Source organism: Culex pipiens, chromosome 1, assembly GCF_016801865.2.
Source record: "Culex pipiens pallens isolate TS chromosome 1, TS_CPP_V2, whole genome shotgun sequence".
NCBI classification, from domain to species: Eukaryota; Metazoa; Arthropoda; class Insecta; order Diptera; family Culicidae; genus Culex; species Culex pipiens.
In genome coordinates this window covers 117,143,525-117,165,264 of record NC_068937.1, presented here as the reverse complement: position 1 = coordinate 117,165,264, position 21,740 = coordinate 117,143,525, and the positions used below count along the sequence as shown (strand labels likewise).

Genomic DNA, 21,740 nt, shown 5'->3' with positions numbered 1-21,740 from the left:
GGCAACTTCAACTCGCTGGTTCTCGAGCATAACTCAACCGGAAAACGGAATCGACGTAACACCTTATAATGTGGCCCTCTTAAACCTTGCGGTTTCGTCAACGGTTCCACAGGTGTGTATCGTTCTTTTTGCGACAAGACTCCGCCTCCCGGGTCTCCTAAGTGTGAAGGTATGGCACGGGGAGAGGGCACCGAATACCTATATTTACACTTAGAATTTTTTGCGTCCGCCTCGGGATTCGAACCAGCGACATCTGGATTGTGAGTCCAGTGCGCGGTCCGATTGATCCACACAGGCCAACCAATCGGGACGATTCTTGTTTCCAGTGATTTGTAAGAATGTCTAGATGATCCTAAAATTTTGCAGAACTTGATTTGAAGAATTCTGTGATTTCTGCGACCGAAAACATCGTTCTACCTTTTTTCAAAACGACTGCCTCCGCGGAATTTTTGGCGATTTTTTTTTACACGCGAAAAAAAAGCTGGAACGATGTTTTTGCTCGCAAAAATTACAGATTTGATCTAATTAAGTTTTGCAAAGTTCTAGAATCATCTAGACATCAGATGTCAGATTCTTAACAAAATCACTGGAAAGAAGAATCATCTTGATTGGTTGAGTTATGCCCGAGAACCATTGAGTTGAAGTTACCGTTCCAACTTTTTTGGAGCCTTGGGCGTTGGAATGTTATCAAAACAAATTAGAAGACATTTGGTTGCAGCATTGCCGAGATATAGCTATTTGAAGTTAGCAGTTTCAAAAAACGGGTGCCACGATATCTTAAAACTGCCTTGACCAAACCGGTTCAAAATTTTGGCGAAGACTCGTTAAACCGGCCATGTGTGCATGATGAAGGCCGATTTTCAAAAAAAAATTTCAAAGAGATAAAAATATTTTCTGTTTTTCATATAAAAAAAACGTCAGTTTTTGATTTTTTGTATTTAAAAAAAATCAAAATTTCAAAAGGGACCATCCATAAACCACGTGGACACTTTGGGGGTGGGGGGGGGGGGGGTGATGGCGATTGTCCACGCTCCATACAATTTTTTTTTGTATGGACAATTGTCCAGGAGGGGGGGGGGATTTACAAAAAAAGTGTCCACGTGGTTTGTGGATGGTCCCAAATCGTCATGCACACGGGATATGTCTCCAGAGTCTTCAACCCGAATTTCAACCAATTTGGTCCATCCCATCTCGAGATATCGTGGCACCCGTAAATCAACTCGGTGTTTAGAGAAATACGTTCACAAAGTTTGACAGTTCACTTTGCGCATGGCAAAATGTTGAGCTTAAATCGTCTCCAACTCAGTTTAATCATGCAATATTTTCATGAAACTTTCAGGAGTGATTGAAAATCATCTTTTTACTGGATTCAATAAATTTTCTGTAATATGAAATTTTGTGATTTTCTACATGTATGTTACCCCTTAATTACTGAATTAAGCTAAGTTTTAATTTATCAAATTCGGTTAACTAAAATCTAAATTTGTAGAAAACTACAATTGGATTTTTCCCAATATTAGCTCACCTCGAAAAACATTACAATTATCTGAACATATGTTAATACTTTAAAACGCGTTAGAAACGATTAAATTCAATGTCATTTCTATGTAGTAAATAATACCATTTCTAAATATTTTTTCTGACTGATAACAATTTGTGTCTGTTTTCGCTGAATTTTCTTTACAAGAGTTTTAGGAAATCCAAATCAACTAGCTTATTAAGTTTTAAACATGACAACATTCTTAGAATAAAGTTTATTTTCAAAATTTCCCGATCACTTTCGTCCAGAAAAAAAGTTTATCGATCTATTATTTTTGATGTTTGAGCTTAAGTTTGAGCTTAACCTTAAAACTACGATAAAGTGATAAAGCACTTATAGCACCAACGGGATCAAAACTTACGCGAAACACAAAGGGGGTTAAAAAAGTTGGAAATGCAACTTCATCTGGCTGTTTCTCGGCGAAAACTCAACCGATTTGGATTATTCTTGTTGCATTCGATCCGGAAGGATGAATCGCCTACAACAAGGTAAATCCAAAACAGATGCGTCTACCCCAAGTTAAAATAAAAAGGTATTTCCAACTTTTTTTTCCAAGTGTGCAAAGAGCCGGTGAAGTTGCATTTCCAGCTTTTTTGACCCCGTTGAGGCTACAAGTGTTAGAATTTTGAAATCTAAAATGGCATCCAAAATCTTTAAAAGCTTTTTTAAGTTTGTCGTGAATGTTTTCAAAATTTGGGTTGGTTGTAATTGGGTCTTAAAATGAAGCTAAGATTGCTGATATTATTGTTTATAGCGATAAGTACAATGACCCTTCGTACGACCAAAAAGAGTTTAAAATGGATTTTTTAAATCAATTTTGAAAAATTAACCTCGCGGTCCAGCCAGCTCTTTTCAAGGGGACCCTAGTTGATCGATCGAAAAAATGTTGTCTTGTCAACTTTTTTTTTTTTTTTTGCATTAAAATAACAAAAAGTAATCAGAGTGTTATAATGAACTTTCTAGCACACTTTTTGGGCCAATACGTCACTTCAGAAGGGCAGTTAAAGTTAGGAATTCCCCGCACTTTGAATTTGGATTTGAACAAGCGTTTAAAACTTATGTCATGTGATAAAATAGTCTTAAACTGACAAACTTAAATGTTTTTTCACTATTCGGTAGTTTTATAATCAGAAAAATACCTCAACCCAGTCAGTCACACACGCACACACCTTCAGGGACTTAACATTTCTGATTGTTTATTATGATAAGCCCAGATTCACGTACGGCTGATAATTTTGAACAAGTCATACTGTAGTCTTCTCGTCTTATCATCATTGATGCAATTCTCAGACATGGTTTTACAACAAGTTCAGCACTTTAAACAACTCTCCTATTACGAGGCGGAAAACTGCAACAGCTGAACTTTCTCTGCCGTCAAACTGTACACGATTGTTGGAGAACAAAGTTCAACTCGGGGGGAATGCGTCATCAGTTGTACAAGTCTACAATCTTTATCCGTTTAATTTTCTTTATTGATATACAAGTGATCACTTCTTAGGAATACAACGTGCTCTCTACTCGGCGATTACTAAGCCTTGGCCAAGTATTCGTCAAACATGTGCAGACCCAGATCGCGGGTCGACTCGCCCAGGATGGCCTGCAGGTTGTGGATGTGTCCGGTCAGGTCACGGATCACACCGCTCTGGTACTCGATGATCTTCTCGTCCAGGTAGTGGGCTACATCGGGATCGTACACCTGACCTTCACCGTGGGCGTGCGAGATCTTCTTGTGGATGCGGTGACTCTCCGAGGCGAGCGCCTTCTCGTACGCCAGAGCCAGCTTGAGCGAGCCCATCTCGTCGGTGTTCAGCAGGACGCCACGGTTCATGGTCTTGAGGGTGCGCGTTTCGAGCACATTGTCGGTAGCGTTCTGGAGCCCGTTCAGCTCGACGACCAGACCACGCTTGCTGCGGTACTTGATGAGTCCCTGGGTGTCTTCCCAGGCCTTGTCCGACAGCGTACGGTACAGCTTCTCGAAGCCGGGACGGTCCAGCTTGTACTGGTCGAAGACGTACGAGAGCAGCAGGAAGTCGAACGATTTCTCCAGCTGTTGGTTGGTGAAGATCTCCAGATCGCGCTCGGCGTGGGACACCGAGGAGAAGAGGGCGTTGCAGTTGACGGCGTTGGTTTCTACAGGGGAAATAAGCAAGTTTTACGTCACTCAGTGGATGCTGTACCCCAATGTGAGTTCCGGACTCAAGGACTTACCGCAGCCGTCGTCAGCTTGAGCAAGGCAAATGCCAGCCACTAGGGCAACAGCGAGCAGGGTGTACTTCATGATGTTGAACGCTGTTTTTTTGTTACTACACACGGAAAAGGTAGTTGATTAGGACTCGACTCGAATATCCACTTGACTGGAATTCCTTAGGCGCACGATTTTGTGAATCTTCTCGATCCGACAAAATCAGCTTGCTGTGGAATATACGATGGAGGTAAGAAGCTGAAGCACAACACCACGGGACTACGTCCAACTTACTTGAATATCTGATCTGTTGTGACGGTACTCGTTGCAGCCGCTTATACTTTTGTGGCCGACCACACACGGCAACGAACGTTCGCTGTAGGTGTTGGTGAGAGTCGCTTTGTCCCCGCCGCGTACAGAGCAGCGTGTCCGGACACGTTTAGTCATCCAGACCGTCTATCCGTACACTGCCACGATATGGTTGGCCAGTACGAGTAGAAGAGGTTCGTGTGCAAAACCATATTTTCTGGAACAACCATGTCCTAAGCGCGTGAGAGCGTGGTTATCTCACCACTACCATCGAGCCGTTGTGAGTGCCAGACCTTGTCGATAAATGACCAGCCTGGTGAGTAGAGTCAAGTCATACCAGTACCGGACACCGAGAGAGGTGGAAGCAAAACAGTGAGTTTCCAACTATTCCGTCTTCGAGCCCGTCGTCACCTTCTGTGCCAGTGTGTATAAAGGTTGACCACATTGCTGTCGAAGGCTTGTTGAACCCTTAGAACAACCAGTGAGTGTGCTGTTCTCGAAGAATACGCAGCTTCTAACGCGTTTCGTGGGTTTCGTTGCAGATATACTTTCGGAAAGCCAACAAGACTACAAGTGTAACAAACAATGATGAAGTCGATTTTCGTCGGAATCGTAGCCATTGCCGTCGCCGTCCTGTCCTTCTACCAGGAACCGGCCATGGCCCAGCAAACTGGTAAGTTTCCCCTCATTTCTCTTGTCACATGAAAATCAGTGCAATTACGACGTAGTTTGTCCAAAGACGAAATTCTGTTGTTTTTTTTTTCCTCCCCATTTGTCGTAACATCGTCGCATCGATCGCGAGACATTGCTTTCCGATGAGTAGTAGTCGCTCACACTTATACGAGGAACAGAGAGTTCTTTGTCTGATAGCTTGAGTGTTGAGTTACCCTATACTCCCAGTTAGAAATGGGGTTCCCGGGGCAAAGTGTGAACCGGTGCCTAAGGTTGGCAGCACTCTCCGGTTGGGGACAAGTGTAATGAAAGCGAAACTTTCTGTGTGACAGCAGTGTGAGGAAGTTAAACGATGCGGACATTGTTCTATTGTTGGGCAATTTTGAGCAATGCTGAAGTAGTTTGCCAAATTGATGTCCGGTTAATCATTTGATGCTATAAGCTGCTCCATATAATGTTGTATAAAGTTTAGAATTTTTTTTTGGATATTTGTACACAATTTTCCTTTCCTATTTCTTCAATATCTAGGATCAGTATTGAAAGTTTTAGGACGCCAGTTGCAAATGAAGCCTTTTTTCGATCGGTTCTCGATCAATTTACGAAAAATCAAATACAAAAATGCAATAAACTATATCTGCACCAGTGCTGTTAAACGTTTAAATTAACGACGTTTAACTTAACGGAATCGTTAAAAGTTAACCTAAACGGGAACGCGAACGGAGCCTACGTTGATCTTAACGAGAACGCGAACGGAACACGTTAATTAACGCCGTTAATTAACGCGTTAATCCTTCTGAGGCCCCGACTTTGAAGGCCTGTATATCCCGAATGACAACATTTAGCGGGTTACTTCCAGTTGCATTTTACGGGCATTAACTGTGACTATGAGTTCCCGGTGAGGTTATTTGTCCAAAGTTACAACCGGTTCCGGCAACCCGGAACATCCGTCAAGCATGTTTTTTAAAGCTTTTGTCATTTAATCGACATTTGAGCCAATGTTATGAAACCTTGTTTGTAGTACATAGGTACACTGAATACCTTGGGTCAGTTCAGGGCATCTGTGGCCACTCCGGAACCGATTCCATGGTACCACGCAAATGGTTCCGATGATTGTGATGTTCAAAATGATGTTTGATATGTCGCATGAAAGGACTTTTCCTATACTCACTACACTTCCTCCGGTCACCGGTAACCGGTTCCGGATTGGTCCGATCGGGTCAAAGGACACTGACATGATAATAGCTGATTAATGAGTTTCATTTCACTAAATTTGATAAGCAACATGTCGACTTTTGAACATCACAATCATCGGAACCATTTGCGTGGTACCATGGAATCGGTTCCGGAGTGGCCACAGATGCCCTGAACTGACCCAAGGTATTCAGTGTACCTATGTACTACAAACAACGTTTCATAACATTGGCTCAAATGTCGATTGAATGACAAAAGCTTTAAAAAAACATGCTTGACGGATGTTCCGGGTTGCCGGAACCGGTGATAATTTTGGACAAATAACCTCACCGGGAACTCATAGTCACAGTTAATGCCCGTAAAATGCAACTGGAAGTAACCCGCTAAATGTTGTCATTCGGGATATACAGGCCTTCAAAGTCGGGGCCTCAGAAGGATTAACGCGTTAATTAACGACGTTAATTAACGGCGTTAATTAACGTGTTCCGTTCGCGTTCTCGTTAAGATCAACGTAGGCTCCGTTCGCGTTCACGTTAATTTTGAGCATGAGCATGAGCATGAGCATGGTTGACTGCCAATGAGCTGCTACTCCGTTATTGACAGATCAGCTGAAGTTAAACAATGAATCAAAAATGATCAGTGGGAGCCAACCATCCGTTCACTGTTTAACCTCTGAAGATCCCTACTTTATTAGTCAATACCGGCGCCCTCCCAAGAAGCCTGCAGTTCAACGAAAGGGAGGAATGTTAGTCCGATAGTTGAAGTTGCAGACTCATCAAGCACACAGTTTTTCGCTATATACTTGTTGATACCGCTTGAGACCGTTGAATCCACAGCATCTCCTTCAAGCATCACGTGATTATTTTTTTTTTTTGGTTAGTAGGATAAGGTATTGGCTTTTCGATGCCTCCCGAGCTACGATGCTATGGGGAGGACTTTCATAACAGACCCGTCGGCGAGCCTTCCGAGCAACGATGCTATGGGAAGGTCTTTTTGGTTAACACACAAAGTCACTCACACACAATTATTTCACTCCACTATTAATTAATCCAAAATGTCAGTGCGTCTTTCGATCATTATATAGAAATGGCTTTTTCACCATTAAAAATAAAACCTTATTCAAAACATTATACACAATTTACCCGACGCCGTGCCTTCCGATCAACGATGATATAGGAAGGGCTTTGAAAATCACAAAACAATTAATTAAGATCTCAAAAAAAAATCACAAAAAACACCAATTACTCAACGAAAATTACGCTCAAGACACAAATAATTCAGTAAGTCATGCTATTATTCGATCACCACAATCACTCACCCCTAACGTACAGCGACACAAAAGCACACACAAAAAATAACCTGCATAATCACGATTTCGCGTCCCCACTTCCAGCGCACCAATGATGCTATTATTCGATTAGCACAATCACTCATCCGATACGAACAGCGACACAAAAGCACACAAAAAAATAACCTGCATAATCACGATTTCGCGTCCCCACTTCCAGCGCACCAATGATGCTATTATTCGATTCACCGTTCGCGTTCACGTTAATTTTAACGATTAACGGACGCGTTAACGTTAATTAACGTTTAACAGCACTGATCTGCACGTCATTCAAATGCTCTTTACTGAAATGAAAATTTGATTTGTTTCAGAGCGAAAATCAAATAACCTTATAGGAATACGCGAAGACTGTAACGACGTGTTGCAAACTTATTAATTGTCATGCAATTTTGTCATTTGTCATTCAAAAGTTTTGAAACATGCACGAATAAAAATATTTGGAATTAATAGGGATCTGTTAGAAAGACTCGACTATCGAAGTTTCGATTATACGAAGTTCAATTTCTCCTAGGAAAATCTAATCTTGGAGAAAATGTTTGTTTATTTTGTAATTTTGATTTTTCACTTTTGACAATAGAAGTTAGAACACAGGAAGAATTTGAACAACAATGCAAACGGTCGTTACCATTCGCCTAGGGTGACTCCTAAGACCATTCACCTACCCAAAAACCGTCCAACTCCAAGCGAAACTTACTTGAGGATAGCGCGGAGACTTTCCCATATCCAGTTGAAAATTGGAGCATCAATAATAGTCCTATCCTGTCCTTGGGATAATCGGAGATTCAATCATTCGAAAAAAAAATATTCCAAGGACTTCGGATAATCGAGTCTAAACTGTAATGATCTAACTGTAAACAACGAATAAAAATGCTAAATCCACATTTTCCAGGCGTTGAGCTGGAGCGCGAATACGTGTGGGACGACCTGCACCGGAGCTGCGTGGACGCGCTGCACGGCCAGATCAAGAAGGAGTTTGACGCGTCGATCGTGTACCTCAAGTACGCCGCCTACTTTGCCCAGGAGAAGATCAACCTGCCCGGCTTCGAGAAGTTCTTCTTCCACGCCGCCGGCGAGGAGCGCGAGCACGGCATCAAGCTGATCGAGTACGCCCTGATGCGCGGAAAGGAACCGGTCAACAAGAACACCTTCCAGCTGGACTATGTGAGTTGAAGATCGCGATCGCGAGTCGAACGAATTCTAATGATTTTTTTTTATAAATTTTAGAGCTACAAGGTCCCGGCCGCCACCACCGGATTGTCTGCTCTGGAGGATGCCCTGAAGAAGGAGCAGGAAGTCACGCTCAGCATTCGTAACCTGATCAAGACCTGCGAGGGAGACAAGAACGACTACCACGTAAGATCAACCCATGCGTCTCAATCGAACTCTTCCAGAACTAATCCCGTAATTTCTCCCCGATACAGCTGGTTGACTACCTGACCGGAGAGTACCTGGACGAGCAGCACAAGGGACAGCGCGAACTGGCCGAAAAGATCGCCACCCTGCGAAAGATGACCGGCAGCGACGACGCCCCGAAGGAGGGCAGGAAGCTGGCCGAGTTCCTGTTCGACAAGAACCACATGTAAAGTCAAGACTCTCAATAGGCGCGCCGGAGTGGCACTGATTGGATTCCGAAATTCTTATGTTTGTGCTAAATCGAGAGAGATTAACGTGATATAAATAAGCTGAAATAAAACCAACATCTTGTACAATTAAAGAAGCCACTCCGATTAGACTCCGCTGAACCTTTTTTATGTTGTGTTCTACAAAAACCATTTCTCCTCGACTAATTTCCTGTTGATACTTAGTGGTGCCGCCGAACGTGTGCTCTCGGCTCAAGTGACGAATGTTTGGAAGAGCCCGAAGATTGTCGTGATAGTTCAAGACAGAAAAGTAAGCATAATCTTATGTAAGATAATTCAGTACACACAGTCAATAAAATGTTTGATTAGGAAGACGGAGCTTTCTTTTTTGTTGAGATCCGAACAAAGACCCCATCACTCTTATCTTTTTTGTTTTCAACACTCTACACTGGAGTAGTTTTCGAGAACTGTCAACCTTTGCTCATTATTGCGACGCTGATCCTTGGCTTATCTTCTTGGAGCGTTTATCAATAATTCCACTCTAATTCGATCTCGATGTCAACAAATCTTTCCTCCCCTGTTGCTTCTGTGGAATGTGAGCCTGTTCACAGAATCTGTTTTTATTCGAATACTTTAACGCAGTAGGCCTGACTGAACTAATGTTTGTCATCTATTTCGGATGTTCCCGCAAGTAATGGACAGGAAATTTAATAATTTATATGGTTGCCGATCCCAACAATACAGAATTTTCAAAAATGACTACCGTCAACTGGGGTGAATTGGGACACATGGGGCGAATTGGGACAGCAGTTTTAAACAAGTTAGACCACAGTATTTTGATTTTTCCATTTTCCATTTCCAAATTTAAAACATTTCAGTGCTCTAAACACTGCTGTCCCTATTCAGACTGTAGTCCCGATTCACCCCAGATGACGGTATCTTTAAAAATTTCAAGAAAATCAGTAATTAAATTGGGCTTCAATATGATAACAAACCATAACATTGCTGTTCAAAAGTGACTTCAATAAATGTTACATTAAAATATTAACAAAAGAAAACTTTTTTTTCCTGTATATTACAAAAATGCAATGTTTCTTGAGCTTTATGAGTGTTTCAATAGACTGTATACGCAAATCACAAATTACACTGCAAAAAAATGCAATTATGCAAAAAAAATACTAAATATTTTACAGTCTGGGTATTGTATAATCGGGAACCTTTCATACGTTTTGAGATGATACAATTTTTTTAAACACTCAAAATTTTCAAAACTACGCATTTTTTAAAAAATCCTCAATTTTTGCTGTTGTTGTAATATGATTTTCAAGTGGTAGGAAATAATTTCGAAAAAATACTCAATGTTTTTTATTGCAATATGCAATTGCAATGCAATTGATCTCGATTTATAATTTTATAATTTTATGAAAATACTAAAAATTTTCACCAAATTACGTACAAGGCTAACTTGTGGGAAATTGGACGAGCTTTCCGGTAAAAATATTTACGAGACTGAAAAACCAAGTCTGTCATAAAGAAATTGCCAAAAACTGCCAAAACCGTTTTTTCAACATTTTCATTTTTAAAACCGCTGTATCTTCCCAAGGATTGGACATAGGACAATGGTCAATATGGAGACTTTTATGTAAAATTGTCTGGAGAATCGATTCCCACAACCGGTTTTCAAAAATTTTGACGTTTAGACCACTTTTCAAAAAAACAGTTTTAGTAAATGATTTTTGTATTTTTTTAGGAGAGACATACCATCCTGCATTTTTCGTCAGTCTTTTGTTTATTTTTTAGGCTATTTCATCAAAAAATTTGAACGAAAAAAATCATGACATCACCTTTAAATTTAAGTTTTAGACTAAAAAATCCAAAAATCTCATAGATGTGGCGTGTATTTTTGTTTCAGTGTATTATTTTTTTTCAGAAAGCCCGTCCAATTTCCTACAAGTTTGTTTTTAACCACTTTTTGATACGACGCAACGGCTTCGTAATTTTTAAAAATACAAAAAAAAATAACTTACGCCCTTCTTAAATGTTATTTTCGAGTACTATTGGCTCCATATACACAAAAATGGCTTATATATGCCTAGGATAACATGTCTACAAAGTTTCATTGAAATCGGAGAGGGTCGGGTACAAAAGTACCAGAAAAATTCCTGATTTGAGCTGGAATTGCTCGTAATTTATCGTTTACATACCATTAAGATTTTTCTTGAAAATGAATTTAATGATCTTCAAATAGTGTATAACCTAAGGGTAAAAAAATACAATTTAATTCTATTTATAGCGCCTCACAAAAATCAACACGCGGCACACTCTCATGCTGCACGCGTATGCAGTTTCTATCGCACGTGGGCACGCGTAGCACGTGCGCCGGGAATCAAAATAAACCCTCCGAGGAGACTTATCCGCGCGAGAGCCCAAGCTTTATCCCAGACGACTCTCGCCGCGGAAAACGCAAATGTCCTTTCCACTGTCACTTTTCGTTATCCTGACAGATGATGATACAAAGAAGGGGGGCAAATTTTCACCAGCAACAAAGTACAAGTGAAAAGTGTAAAATATTTTGCTGGTGAAAAAGTCAATTTGCTGATAATTTTGCAAATTTTGACGAATTATCTTCCTGTAACTTGATTGTACTTCCCATGATGCCAACTTTGCAATATAATTAAAACTATTTTTAAGCAGTTATCGAAGAAAATTAAGGAATACTGTGCTGGGACCAAATACCGCAATAGTGCAAAATACTTCCAACTTAAATTTATTCTTGACAAAATATGCACCAAAAATAGCCAAATAACAAACTTCCAACAGATTGATAAAATTGTTGCCACACGATGAAGCGCCAAAATATTCGTACACTTTCGCTGGTGGTTTGCACGTTCACCTATCTGCTGATTGGGGCGGCCGTGTTTGATGCCCTCGAGTCGGAAACAGAAGCCCGGCGGTGGGAGTTTCTCAAAAGTAAGTATAAAGAGACAGGTCGCCAGTCATATAAAGCAAATGGCCAAATATGACAGCCCCGATTATCGGCTGTGAGTGTGGGATGTCACGCACGGTGATTATCATGACGTGATAGTGAAATTGTCGCCGTAAAAAGATAAAGTTCATGTACCCTCCAATTGCTCATCATTGCAACAGAATTTCTCGAATTGAGGCCATAACAATGGGATTTATTTCTTTTAAATTTCAATTCGCAACAAAATCTGTTTTCAGTTAAAACAATGAATGTTACACTTACCCATGGTTATCATTATTAACCATAAATGTATTTAATTAAAGTAAAGAAGAAGCAGGTGCAGAGAGATGCAAAGAGCTCGATAAAATTTAATTGAAATATTCGCAATTCGCAATTTTCAGTGTAAGAACGGGCCTTGACCGATCTTATGCACTAGGTTCCCGACGAACACGCACTGCCCTTACACCTACATCTCACCCTTGCTCTGAGTCAGTACGAGCAGCACGCTAGAACACGCTTTGAGTGTTCGTGCCAGGCATGCACACCTTCTTTTCCGGTTACGCATTTTAACTCGGCCGGGGGTGGTACATTACGTAGGGTTTGATGTAAGTATAAGCGCCTAACCATTCAAAGTGTGCCTATCAATTTTCATTAAAGCAAAAACTGTTTTATTTTTAGTTTGAATTCAAAAACTAGTTGTTATTTACTGTGTATTGTTTTCTCCTGAAATCTTCCCTATTGTTGAGTCTGTTTATCTGTTGCTATTTCTTTTGTCGCGGTGTTTTGTTACAATTTTTGGTCCTAAGCATGTTATAAAAGTTTACCAAAAATACAATAGTAATATTTGTGTTAATCCTTTAACCATTCCATAAATTGAGTAAGGGTTGAGCCCTTGTTTGAAAAAAAGGGTGAAGATTGAAAACAATTGACAGTAAAAGAGAATTTATTTTATAAAAATCAAGTATCAATAGTAAGAGAATGATGAGCGTATTTTGAAGAATAAAAATGAGAAGCTAGATGTATTAGATGTAAAATTAGACAAAAGTTAATAAGTAGAGATACAAAACAAGCTTAGATTATAGTAATTATAATTTATAGGACAGATAAAGAATTATTCAAATAAATAAATTCGCAATAAAATCAAAAAAGATTAGGCGAATGATAAATAGACTTGATATTACTAGTACATTAAGGAAAAGTATATTTTTAAGGAAAAAAAACAAAACAAAGTTTGTTACAGCAGTATCAATTGATAGAAAAGAGTGGAAAAGCTTTGAGAGATAAGAGAATCAAAAGTTAGTAAAATTAAAATCAAATGTTGGATATTAAATAGAAGAATCAGTGAAGAATTGGGAATCAGAAGAGCAAATTTAAAATAGGAGATAGGTGGTAGCTGAGAATGAAGAGAAGAGAAACCCCGTTGTGCGATGTTTCAGGTACATCCACAGCAGTTGACTCAACATACTGCGAATCAAAACAATACCGTCTACAATAACAAATTACTTCCCTTTCCCACATTGTCGCGCCCCTTTCTTTTAGCCGTCTCGACTCTGACCCGCGGTGGTCAAAGGTTTACGATCCGTTTCCACAGGCCACCAGCTAGGTCATCATGAAAACCAAGCCAACGTGGAGGTAAGAAAATAGGACACTCGCAAGGAACCAGAGCTATACTGTTCTGATCAAGATAATTCGGATGATCTAACAGAACTACGGATGTAGTTAGTTACGCTCCTTCCAGGATGTTCCTTACGTGGACGTCAACCGAAGAGCACGCAACAAGGCCAGTGCCATTGCATGCTCTTAGGTATCAATCCTTGGCCCGCAAAATTTAATTGAAATAGTTAACTAAATTTGCCGGGACCCGTGGTGTAGGGGTAAGCGTGGTTGCCTCTCACCCAGTCGGCCTGGGTTAGATCCCAGAAGGTCCCGGTGGCATTTTTCGAGACGAGATTTGTCTGATCACGCCTTCCGTCGGACGGGAAGTAAATGTTGGCCCCAGACTAACCTAAAAAGGTTAGGTCGCTAGCTCAATCCAGGTGTAGGTTTGCAATTGCCTCAACAATCAAGCCTTCGGACACTTAGTTTCGAGTAAGAATCTCGCAATCGAGAACGCCAAGGCTGTAGAACGAATAATTTGATTTTTTTTAGGATTATTCGTTGATATATCACCGTTACTCCAGTCAGTGTCCAAACTCCAAATCATCCGTCACTGATTAAAAAAATAATTTGGATTGAATATAAAGTAGTATAAATGTTTATAAAACGCTGGAAATTATATATAAAACTTATCTAAACTTAATGTTGAAACTTTTAATTCAGCTAAATGTCAATATTATGAACATTTTGGAGTGGAAATAACACCGTTTTGGGGGTCTTTAAATGAAACTCCCACTTGCACGCATTATTTATTAAAATGTCAAAATGTTAATGATTCACCATAGAATTTCATTTGAACTAACATTTAAACAACCAGAGTCTTTTTTTTAAAAAAAAAAAGGTCCCAAAGCTTTTGTGTTTCATATGTTTATAGGACCATTTCAAAAAAGCTCCGTAACTGTTTATTTATATTATTTTGTTTTTAATCAAAGTAGGCGTTTTTTGCAGCCAAACAAGGCCATGAAATCAGTGCAGATTTGGCGATTTTGCAGAATATATTTATGGGAACTGATCGGTATTGTATCTTCAGCAAAATTGTAGGTGATAATGAGAAGAATACAGTCCAAACCCAAGTCCTTGAAAAAGTTCACTTCAATTTAATTGAATCTTAATGGGCTTAAATGATCCCAAAAATGCTCTAAAGTGCTTTGAAAGTTTTAAATAGAAGATGTTGTCCAAAATGACAGTGATGAAAAAATGCATTTCGGAATGGCAATCTAGCACTCAAATTTGAAGAACTTTATGATTTATATGTTCTAACGGACCAAAAACGGCAACTTCTGACTTAATGAAAAGTGTGGACAATTAATTTTCGAGAGTACACCCAAAACTGCGCAACGACGTCCGAGAGAATAATGGCCTCGAGTCGAGAGAATAGTGGTACCATTCACGGACACGGAGAACAAAGCTCGAGATGGACAAAATAATTATTCCCTCGGAGGTCATTTGCAAAAAACAGTTCATCCGTCTAAACAAAAAAAAACCAAAAGTGTCGACTACGGGAATTGAACCAGAGACCTTTGACAGACTAACCCAAAACTTAACTGCCTCGGCCACCACAGCTTGGTGACTAATGAGTGATCAGGTGTTAATGTATGACACTTGTTGGAGATTTATATGATGGTGTGAGTTGGTAGCATTAGTCTTTCGATTTTGGCACTGAGCCCTCAATAAATTTTGAGGGAACGATTCTCTCGACTCTGAATTTTGGGTGTAGAATCCAAATTTGCAATCGAAAAATACTTTAAATTTTTAAATGAAATGTATAGCTATTTGACTTTTAGTTTCAAGAAAAAAACACTAGCCACACTCGTTTATCTTGAACCATGATTATCCGAAGTTTCTATTATCTGGAGTTCGATTATCCGATGGTTTCCGATGGACTTCGCAAACATTAAATCTGTGTTCTGCAGCTTCATTTAAACAAAAAAAATGAGTAATTATTGTCCGCCATTTTGGTTCAAAATATTCTAAATCACTTTAGAGCAGTGGTGGGGTCATATACGAGCTCGACAATCACAAATTAGGCAGCGAAAAAATATTCCGAATCAGACTCCAACAACAACTCCCATACAAATTTGTTCATAATTAGCCGACTCCGGTTGTTGGATGTTGAAATTTGCCTGCTACTTTAATCCATAACCATCCCACTTGCATTGCAGGCGTCAAAGCAAACTTCGTGGCCAAATACAACATAACACCGGAGGACTACCACATGATCGAGATCGTCATAACCGAGAACAAACCCCACAAGGCGGGCCCCCAGTGGAAGTTCGCCGGCGCTTTTTACTTCGCAACGGTGGTTCTGGCGATGATCGGTTACGGCCACTCGACCCCGGTCACGATCGGCGGCAAAGCGTTCTGCATGGCGTACGCAATGGTCGGCATTCCGCTGGGGCTGGTCATGTTCCAGAGTATCGGCGAGCGGTTGAACAAGTTCGCGTCGGTGGTGATTCGGCGGGCCAAAAAGTATCTGCGCTGCCAGCAGACCGAGGCCACCGAGATGAACTTGATGTTGGCCACGGGACTGCTGTCGTCGGTTATCATTACGACGGGGGCGGCGGTGTTTTCCAAGTACGAGGGATGGTCGTACTTTGATAGCTTCTACTACTGCTTCGTAACGCTGACCACGATCGGATTCGGAGACTACGTTGCGCTGCAGAACGACCAGGCCTTGATCAACAAACCTGGCTATGTGGCGCTGAGTTTGGTCTTTATCCTGTTTGGACTGGCCGTGGTCGCCGCCAGTATCAATTTGCTCGTGCTTCGGTTCATGACCATGTAAGGCCGACCCGTTTCATGCATTCTATAGAATACTCTCGTAAATGTTTCATTTTTGGCAGGAACGCGGAGGACATTCGCCGGGAGGAGGCCGAAATGCAGTCATCGGCGGACGGGCTAAACTACGAGTGCGAGTCCACCGGGAAGTTGCTGTCCTGCGGCAATCTGAACTACTGCTCGGAGATCGAGGAGGAGGACACGTCGGTTTGCTCGTGCACGTGTCTCGGTGGGAATAGCTTTACCACGCACGAGAACGAATTTCTGCTGGACCAGGGCTACCATCCGGCGGACATAATCACCAGTACAATCAGTTTGAAGCGGATGTCGATATAGGCGAGTGCAGGGTTTTTAATTCTTTCCCTGAACAGTCAACAACTTAGAGGTGATTTCTGACGAACAGAAATCACTATTATGACCATGAATTTCTACGTCAAATTAAATAAGTTTTAATATATTTTTTTTTAGTTTTTTTATATATATATGTATGTATATGTATATAAATTAGGGATTTCTCCTGATAAGCCAAGCAAACCTTCAATGAAACTTGAAATAACTGAATCAACATATATAAAAAAATAATTGACTTCTGCAATAACTTACTGATGTATTTTCAGTTGAAAGAAATAAAAAAAAAAAAACAAAGTTCAAATCCATATTTCCTTAATTTAAATATTAAATAGAATACAATAAAGACAACTTGGAGCACTAACCTTTGATAAGTCCATCATTGTGATCCGAAACAGCTCCAGTATACTGAATCGGATATATTTTTCTTTATATCCAGTTATTCTAACTTTTCACAATGTATGCAATAAATGCTTGCAATTAAATCACTTTTTCACTCCAAATACAACAAAAAATACACTTTCAGCGAAAAAAAAAACAGAAAAGTACATATTATCATGTATATTTTTATTTTACATTAAAGCAAAATATTCCAAAATCAAACAAAAACAAAACAGATTTCTGACAGCTTGGCCAGCTAAGAAAAATTAATGTTGTCAACCTAGTTGTCAACCGTTTTGTCAATTTTGTCAACCGGCCAGCGGATCGAGTCTGGCCCCGTTGACAATTTGGCAGATGAAAACGTCTTCAATCAGTCGACCAACGTGACCGTTTGTGATGAGCGCGCAAAAAGGCAACGTTGCGTGCCTTAAGGGCTGTTTGACGGATGGAGATGGAAGCGACCTCCGACATGGATGACTTTCATCTCATCCCCGGAAATCGGAAGCGGAAGAATTCCCCTGAGGTCACCAGTTCTGTCTTCGGAAAAGGAAAAGTGGAGCAGAATCTGCTCAACAACAACAAGTTCAGCCCGCTAGCGGAAAACAACAACATTGCCAGTCCAGCCCAGTCTGCAGGTAAACAAAAGCAACCACCTCTGGCGATGAAAAACACCACGACTGTTTTACAAGTTCTTGAAGGTAGGGGCAGGGGGGGGGGGGGGGGCAGAATGGACCATGGGGGCAGAATGGGCCACCCTTGGTTTTGGGCTTTAGAATGGATTTAGACCAACTGTAAGGCAAGGGTCTTATAAAGGACGTCAAATAACATCACCACACCGAAAACGACGTTTGAATTCATTGTATTTTTCGAATTATGAGCAAAAATGTAAATTCATTGACAAAACCACGCAAATGTTGTTTATTTCGAGGTTCTTAAATAAGCTTTCTCGAAAGTTAGATTGTTTGAAAAAGTTTGTTCAATGTTTATAATGTTACCAGGAGCTATTACGAAGGTAATCAAACAACAACGGAACCTTCAAATCATTTAGAGGCTTGGTAGTGGAAGTGTTAAATTAAAATCCACTTGGGGGCAGAATGGACCACCCTTTTTCTGCCTTATAAAAACAATCAAAAGTTATGAAATTTTGGTTAAATGGATTATGTTGCTCCTGGTAGGTTCACAAATAACGTTTAATGCAACATTTGTTGATCGTGTCTTATTTCAACATATTAAAACTATTTTCAACAATGTTTGTTTTGGTAAGTTACTATTTTCATAAAAGTGGTCTAACTTCATGGAAACTATGTTAGAAAGGTCCCTTAAGTCATTTATTATCTCCCTTCAACGTTTTATTAGACAAAATGGCTTGTTTTCTAAGGTGGCCCATTCTGCCCCGCACCCTGGAAAAGTAGTCGAAAAAACTTTTTTTTTAAGGTGGCTCAAAAATAGTGTTAAGCTAAAATTTCTAATCAACCAATTATACAACATTGAAGGGAACATTCCAAAGCATAAGCCTACTACACTGAATTCATATTTTTTTATGTTTTTCTATGGTTTTTGGTGCATTTTACTTAGGCGGACCATTCTACCCCCCCCCCCCCCCCCCCTGCCCCTAGTAGACGGATGGAAGCTTGGATTCGTGACGATTTACAAGCAAACCCGATTCGGAACCAAGATAACCTGCTTTTGTGTCGAAGAGTTTGACTAGAGGCAGGCTCACTAGAAGAAGTTCCAAGTGGAATTATACACCCACGGCCGAACAAGATCTCAAGCTGGACCGTGGACGAAACTCCGTTCATTGTGGTCTTCCCCAAGGAATACTCCAATCTTAAGAAGCTCTTTGCAATAAATGTTGTGCAAGCACTATCATCCGGTGGGAGGTCTACCTGGGACCAAGCGACCGAACTGCTTGCAGCTGAGTCATGGAATCAAGAACTGTCAAGGGCAGGTACAGCAACTGTGGGGGTCCCCACAAGACGGACGAGTGCAAAGTTTCAATTCAAGTTTTCGAAAAAAAATAAATAAAAAGAAACATATTTTTGTTCAGTATGTAATTTCATGAATTTTATTACTTCCTTCAGCTACAAGAACTACGGTCGGCTTAAAAGATAAATTATAGTTAATTAAACTTGTGTATAATATATTTGATTTGTTTAATGTTAATACATGCACTTCTTATCAGCTAGAATGTGTTCCAATTTAGTACAGCTTGTTGTGTTATCTCCTATCGACGTGTTGCCCCAAATATAGCACATCAGTTAGTTTTTGTTTTAATTTTTGCTAGCAATCTTGATAATTGATTTAATGCTGTTAGTACGTGCTGCGCTGCATTTTTATTTTAACTACCTGCTTGTTGTATTATTTTTTCATTTTTTGTCTTGTATATAAAACCACAGTACAAGTTGCGAATATTATCAGTGCTAGGTGCTTCCTGTTCTAAGTTTTGTTGGAATCAAAACAATTTCAAGAAACGATAAAATTGCTGAATCTTTTTAAAAATTAATCGTTACACAGAATGACACAGCAAAAAACCAATAACGCGTTAAACTTAGTATCACCTCGGTCGTAAACCTAAAATGCATTCTCGCCGCCCTCTCTACACATCGTCGAAGAACCCGCGCGGAGCTGGACCGCTCGAACGACCTCCCCGGCCTTCGTCCTCCTCGCCAAAGTCGCTGTACCCCTTGAAGCCAACGGTGACGTTCGTGCTGACCCCGAACCGCTCGTTGATTTCGTCCGACAGCGAACGACTAATATCGGCGGCGCGCGATCCGTTCGTGGCGTAATCCAGCCGGTCTCCGTGTCGCACCAGGTCGTCGCCTGGTCCAACCGGACTGCCGGCAGCGTCCAGATTGCGCGACTTGTACTTGCCGAGGATGTTTCCGCTGCCGCCACCGTTGCCGTTGCCGGATCCGCGCCCCTCGCCCGACGAGGAATCGCGACCCAGGGTGTTAAGGATGTTGTCCCGACGACGGGCGATCGCATCTTCGGCGCGTTGACGCTTGCGCTTTTCGCGTACGATGAGGTCTTTGCCCTCCTGGACCAGTTCCGTGGCGATGGTTTCGTTCAGCATGAACTGTTGGAAGCCGAGCGCGTTGAGGGCACGGGAGCCGAGCGAGAACCAGGTCGCGAGGCAGAACGCCAGCATGACCATCGGGAAGTAGATGTTGAAGCCGTTGGAGATTATTCCCAGGACGTCCATGTGTCCCATGATTTGCGTGTAGTGAGTTTCGAGGATGCGTTCTTTGATGATGTGCGAGTCCATGTGGATGAGGCCGAGGAAGTTCAGACACATGGGCGGCGTCAGTCGACAGAGTAGCATTCCGCTGAAGATCAAGCTGTACTCGTTGGTTTGGTGATGAGCTGCCAGGTAGTACAGGTTTAGAAATTTGATCCGGAACACCGTGGAGTACGCGCAGTAGCACAGGTAGCACAGGGTCATCATCGAAAATATCTCAATCGTTACAAAGTCGTAGTTGTGTTTGGCGAGATTCAGCACGCTGGCAAAGATGGAAAGCACGGGTTCGCGGTTGAAGAAGGTCAGTTCGCTCCAGACGACGATACACGAGAGAAAGCCGGTGATTACGGCCAGTACTTTGAGGAACGGAGCCTTCACAACACACTCCCAGTACCATTCCATGGTTGGGCTGTAGGTGGCTCGCGCAAAACCGGTCCGATGCTTGGGGAATTCCGTCTTGAAGCGATGATCCAACGAGACGGCATTCTTCGCGACGTCCTCTAGGTGCAGAACTTTGTTGACCTGAACGTTCCACAGTGCCTCGGTTCGCTGGAGAGTCTGTAGCGATTTAATCACCTGTCGGTGGAGCCGCACAAGCGCCTTCTCAGACGGAACCGCAACCGGAGATCCATCGTCACGGCTGACACGGCGGGCACGTTCCATCAACTCGGTTGGAACCTTGCGAATAATGGTTTCCAGTGCAGTTCGGAGTTCGTGCCGTGGTGGAATCGCTCGACTCGCCGACTGCAAACTCTCCAGAACGTCATCCACGTGCTCTTCGGCTTCAGCCTTTTCCGAGCTCAGCTTCGACAGCTTGAAGTAGGCGTACTGCAGCGTAAAACCGGGCTTGGAATTGTTCCACAAGCTGCGCGGAACCTCTACCAGTGCGTAACCCAACAGCAACACCAGCAAGAACAATCCCCACGTGTTCGATGCGGATGACGCGATCGCCTTCAACTTTTGCCAATCCAGCGAAACCCCCGGCTGCAGTGCGAGATAAATCAGCAAGATTCCACAGATAAACAGGTACGACCCATAGTAAATAGCGTTATCTACCAGCGCCGACTTGAGCTTCCCCTTAATGGTGAAGTCGCCTGCCTTCAGGTAGGACTGCATCAGCGGCATGATCAACCAGGTCAGGAACTGCGACGACCAGTAGATGATGCGCCAGAGATTCGGAAAAACTTCGTCCTCGACCATGCCCCACGGCCGCTGGCAGGTGCTGCCGTTGTGGCCGGTGGCAGCAGTCGACTTGGTTGAGTTCTGCTCCAGGATACATTGTCGGTAGACGGTCTGCAAAAAAAAAAACACAAAATTCCAAATTTACAAAACTGTTCAACAACTTGCGTAAAACGTAACCTACCGAAGTAACGTCCAGCGGAATGGTAAACACGATCAAAAACGAAAAGCTCCACGCCGTCAGCACCGAAAACGTCACGATCGGGTGCTGCCGCTGGATGCATCCGTACCGCCACAGCGAGATTGAGGCCAACAGCAGTGCCAAACAGACGGAAAACACCAACAGATAGGCCATTTCGACTACAGTTAAATC

The 21,740-nt window shown here is 41.7% G+C and overlaps 4 protein-coding genes across 6 annotated transcripts; 2 read left to right on the top strand and 2 right to left on the bottom strand.

Annotated features, from left to right (window-relative positions):
- Positions 1-2,990: 2,990 nt before the first annotated feature.
- Positions 2,991-4,146, bottom strand: LOC120417038 (soma ferritin). Of its 2 annotated transcripts, XM_039578997.2 has the most exons (3): positions 4,017-4,146; positions 3,749-3,952; positions 2,991-3,670 (listed from the first exon to the last, which is right to left on the bottom strand). In XM_039578997.2, exons 2-3 carry the CDS (start codon positions 3,816-3,818, stop codon positions 3,069-3,071), a joined length of 672 nt encoding a protein of 223 aa, XP_039434931.1. In that variant the 5' UTR covers positions 3,819-3,952; positions 4,017-4,146; the 3' UTR covers positions 2,991-3,068. The 2 variants fall into 2 exon arrangements, with proteins under 2 accessions (XP_039434931.1, XP_039434922.1); XM_039578988.2 differs by having other exon boundaries at positions 3,749-4,022.
- A 118-nt stretch (positions 4,147-4,264) lies between these two features.
- Positions 4,265-9,194, top strand: LOC120417052 (ferritin subunit-like). Of its 2 annotated transcripts, none has more exons than XM_039579017.2 (5): positions 4,265-4,403; positions 4,574-4,704; positions 8,132-8,403; positions 8,467-8,595; positions 8,664-9,194. In XM_039579017.2, exons 2-5 carry the CDS (start codon positions 4,617-4,619, stop codon positions 8,823-8,825), a joined length of 651 nt encoding a protein of 216 aa, XP_039434951.1. In that variant the 5' UTR covers positions 4,265-4,403; positions 4,574-4,616; the 3' UTR covers positions 8,826-9,194. The 2 variants fall into 2 exon arrangements, with proteins under 2 accessions (XP_039434951.1, XP_039434943.1); XM_039579009.2 differs by having other exon boundaries at positions 4,352-4,512.
- A 2,148-nt stretch (positions 9,195-11,342) lies between these two features.
- On the top strand, positions 11,343-16,870 carry LOC120417002 (potassium channel subfamily K member 9). The gene is made up of 3 exons (XM_039578945.2): positions 11,343-11,792; positions 15,606-16,224; positions 16,287-16,870. The coding sequence occupies exons 1-3, from the start codon at positions 11,666-11,668 to the stop codon at positions 16,555-16,557; spliced, it is 1,017 nt and encodes a 338-aa protein (XP_039434879.1). The 5' UTR covers positions 11,343-11,665; the 3' UTR covers positions 16,558-16,870.
- A 2,342-nt stretch (positions 16,871-19,212) lies between these two features.
- LOC120415982 (LMBR1 domain-containing protein 2 homolog) lies at positions 19,213-21,722 on the bottom strand. The gene is made up of 2 exons (XM_039577641.2): positions 21,552-21,722; positions 19,213-21,481 (listed from the first exon to the last, which is right to left on the bottom strand). Exons 1-2 carry the CDS (start codon positions 21,720-21,722, stop codon positions 19,547-19,549), a joined length of 2,106 nt encoding a protein of 701 aa, XP_039433575.1. The 3' UTR covers positions 19,213-19,546.
- Positions 21,723-21,740: the final 18 nt, after the last annotated feature.

Bases quoted from the DNA above. Each gene is read 5' to 3' on its own strand.
- LOC120417038 (XM_039578997.2), bottom strand. From the start codon at position 3,818: ATGAAGTACACCCTGCTCGCTGTTGCCCTAGTGGCTGGCATTTGCCTT. The intron at 3,671-3,748 runs GTAAGTCCTTGA...TTTCCCCTGTAG, and splicing joins TCAAGCTGACGACGGCTGCG to AAACCAACGCCGTCAACTGC.
- LOC120417052 (XM_039579017.2), top strand. From the start codon at position 4,617: ATGATGAAGTCGATTTTCGTCGGAATCGTAGCCATTGCCGTCGCCGTC. The intron at 8,404-8,466 runs GTGAGTTGAAGA...TATAAATTTTAG, and splicing joins ACACCTTCCAGCTGGACTAT to AGCTACAAGGTCCCGGCCGC. The intron at 8,596-8,663 runs GTAAGATCAACC...TCCCCGATACAG, and splicing joins GAGACAAGAACGACTACCAC to CTGGTTGACTACCTGACCGG.
- LOC120417002 (XM_039578945.2), top strand. From the start codon at position 11,666: ATGAAGCGCCAAAATATTCGTACACTTTCGCTGGTGGTTTGCACGTTC. The intron at 11,793-15,605 runs GTAAGTATAAAG...CTTGCATTGCAG, and splicing joins GCGGTGGGAGTTTCTCAAAA to GCGTCAAAGCAAACTTCGTG. The intron at 16,225-16,286 runs GTAAGGCCGACC...CATTTTTGGCAG, and splicing joins GTGCTTCGGTTCATGACCAT to GAACGCGGAGGACATTCGCC.
- LOC120415982 (XM_039577641.2), bottom strand. From the start codon at position 21,722: ATGGCCTATCTGTTGGTGTTTTCCGTCTGTTTGGCACTGCTGTTGGCC. The intron at 21,482-21,551 runs GTAGGTTACGTT...TTTTTTTTGCAG, and splicing joins TTCCGCTGGACGTTACTTCG to ACCGTCTACCGACAATGTAT.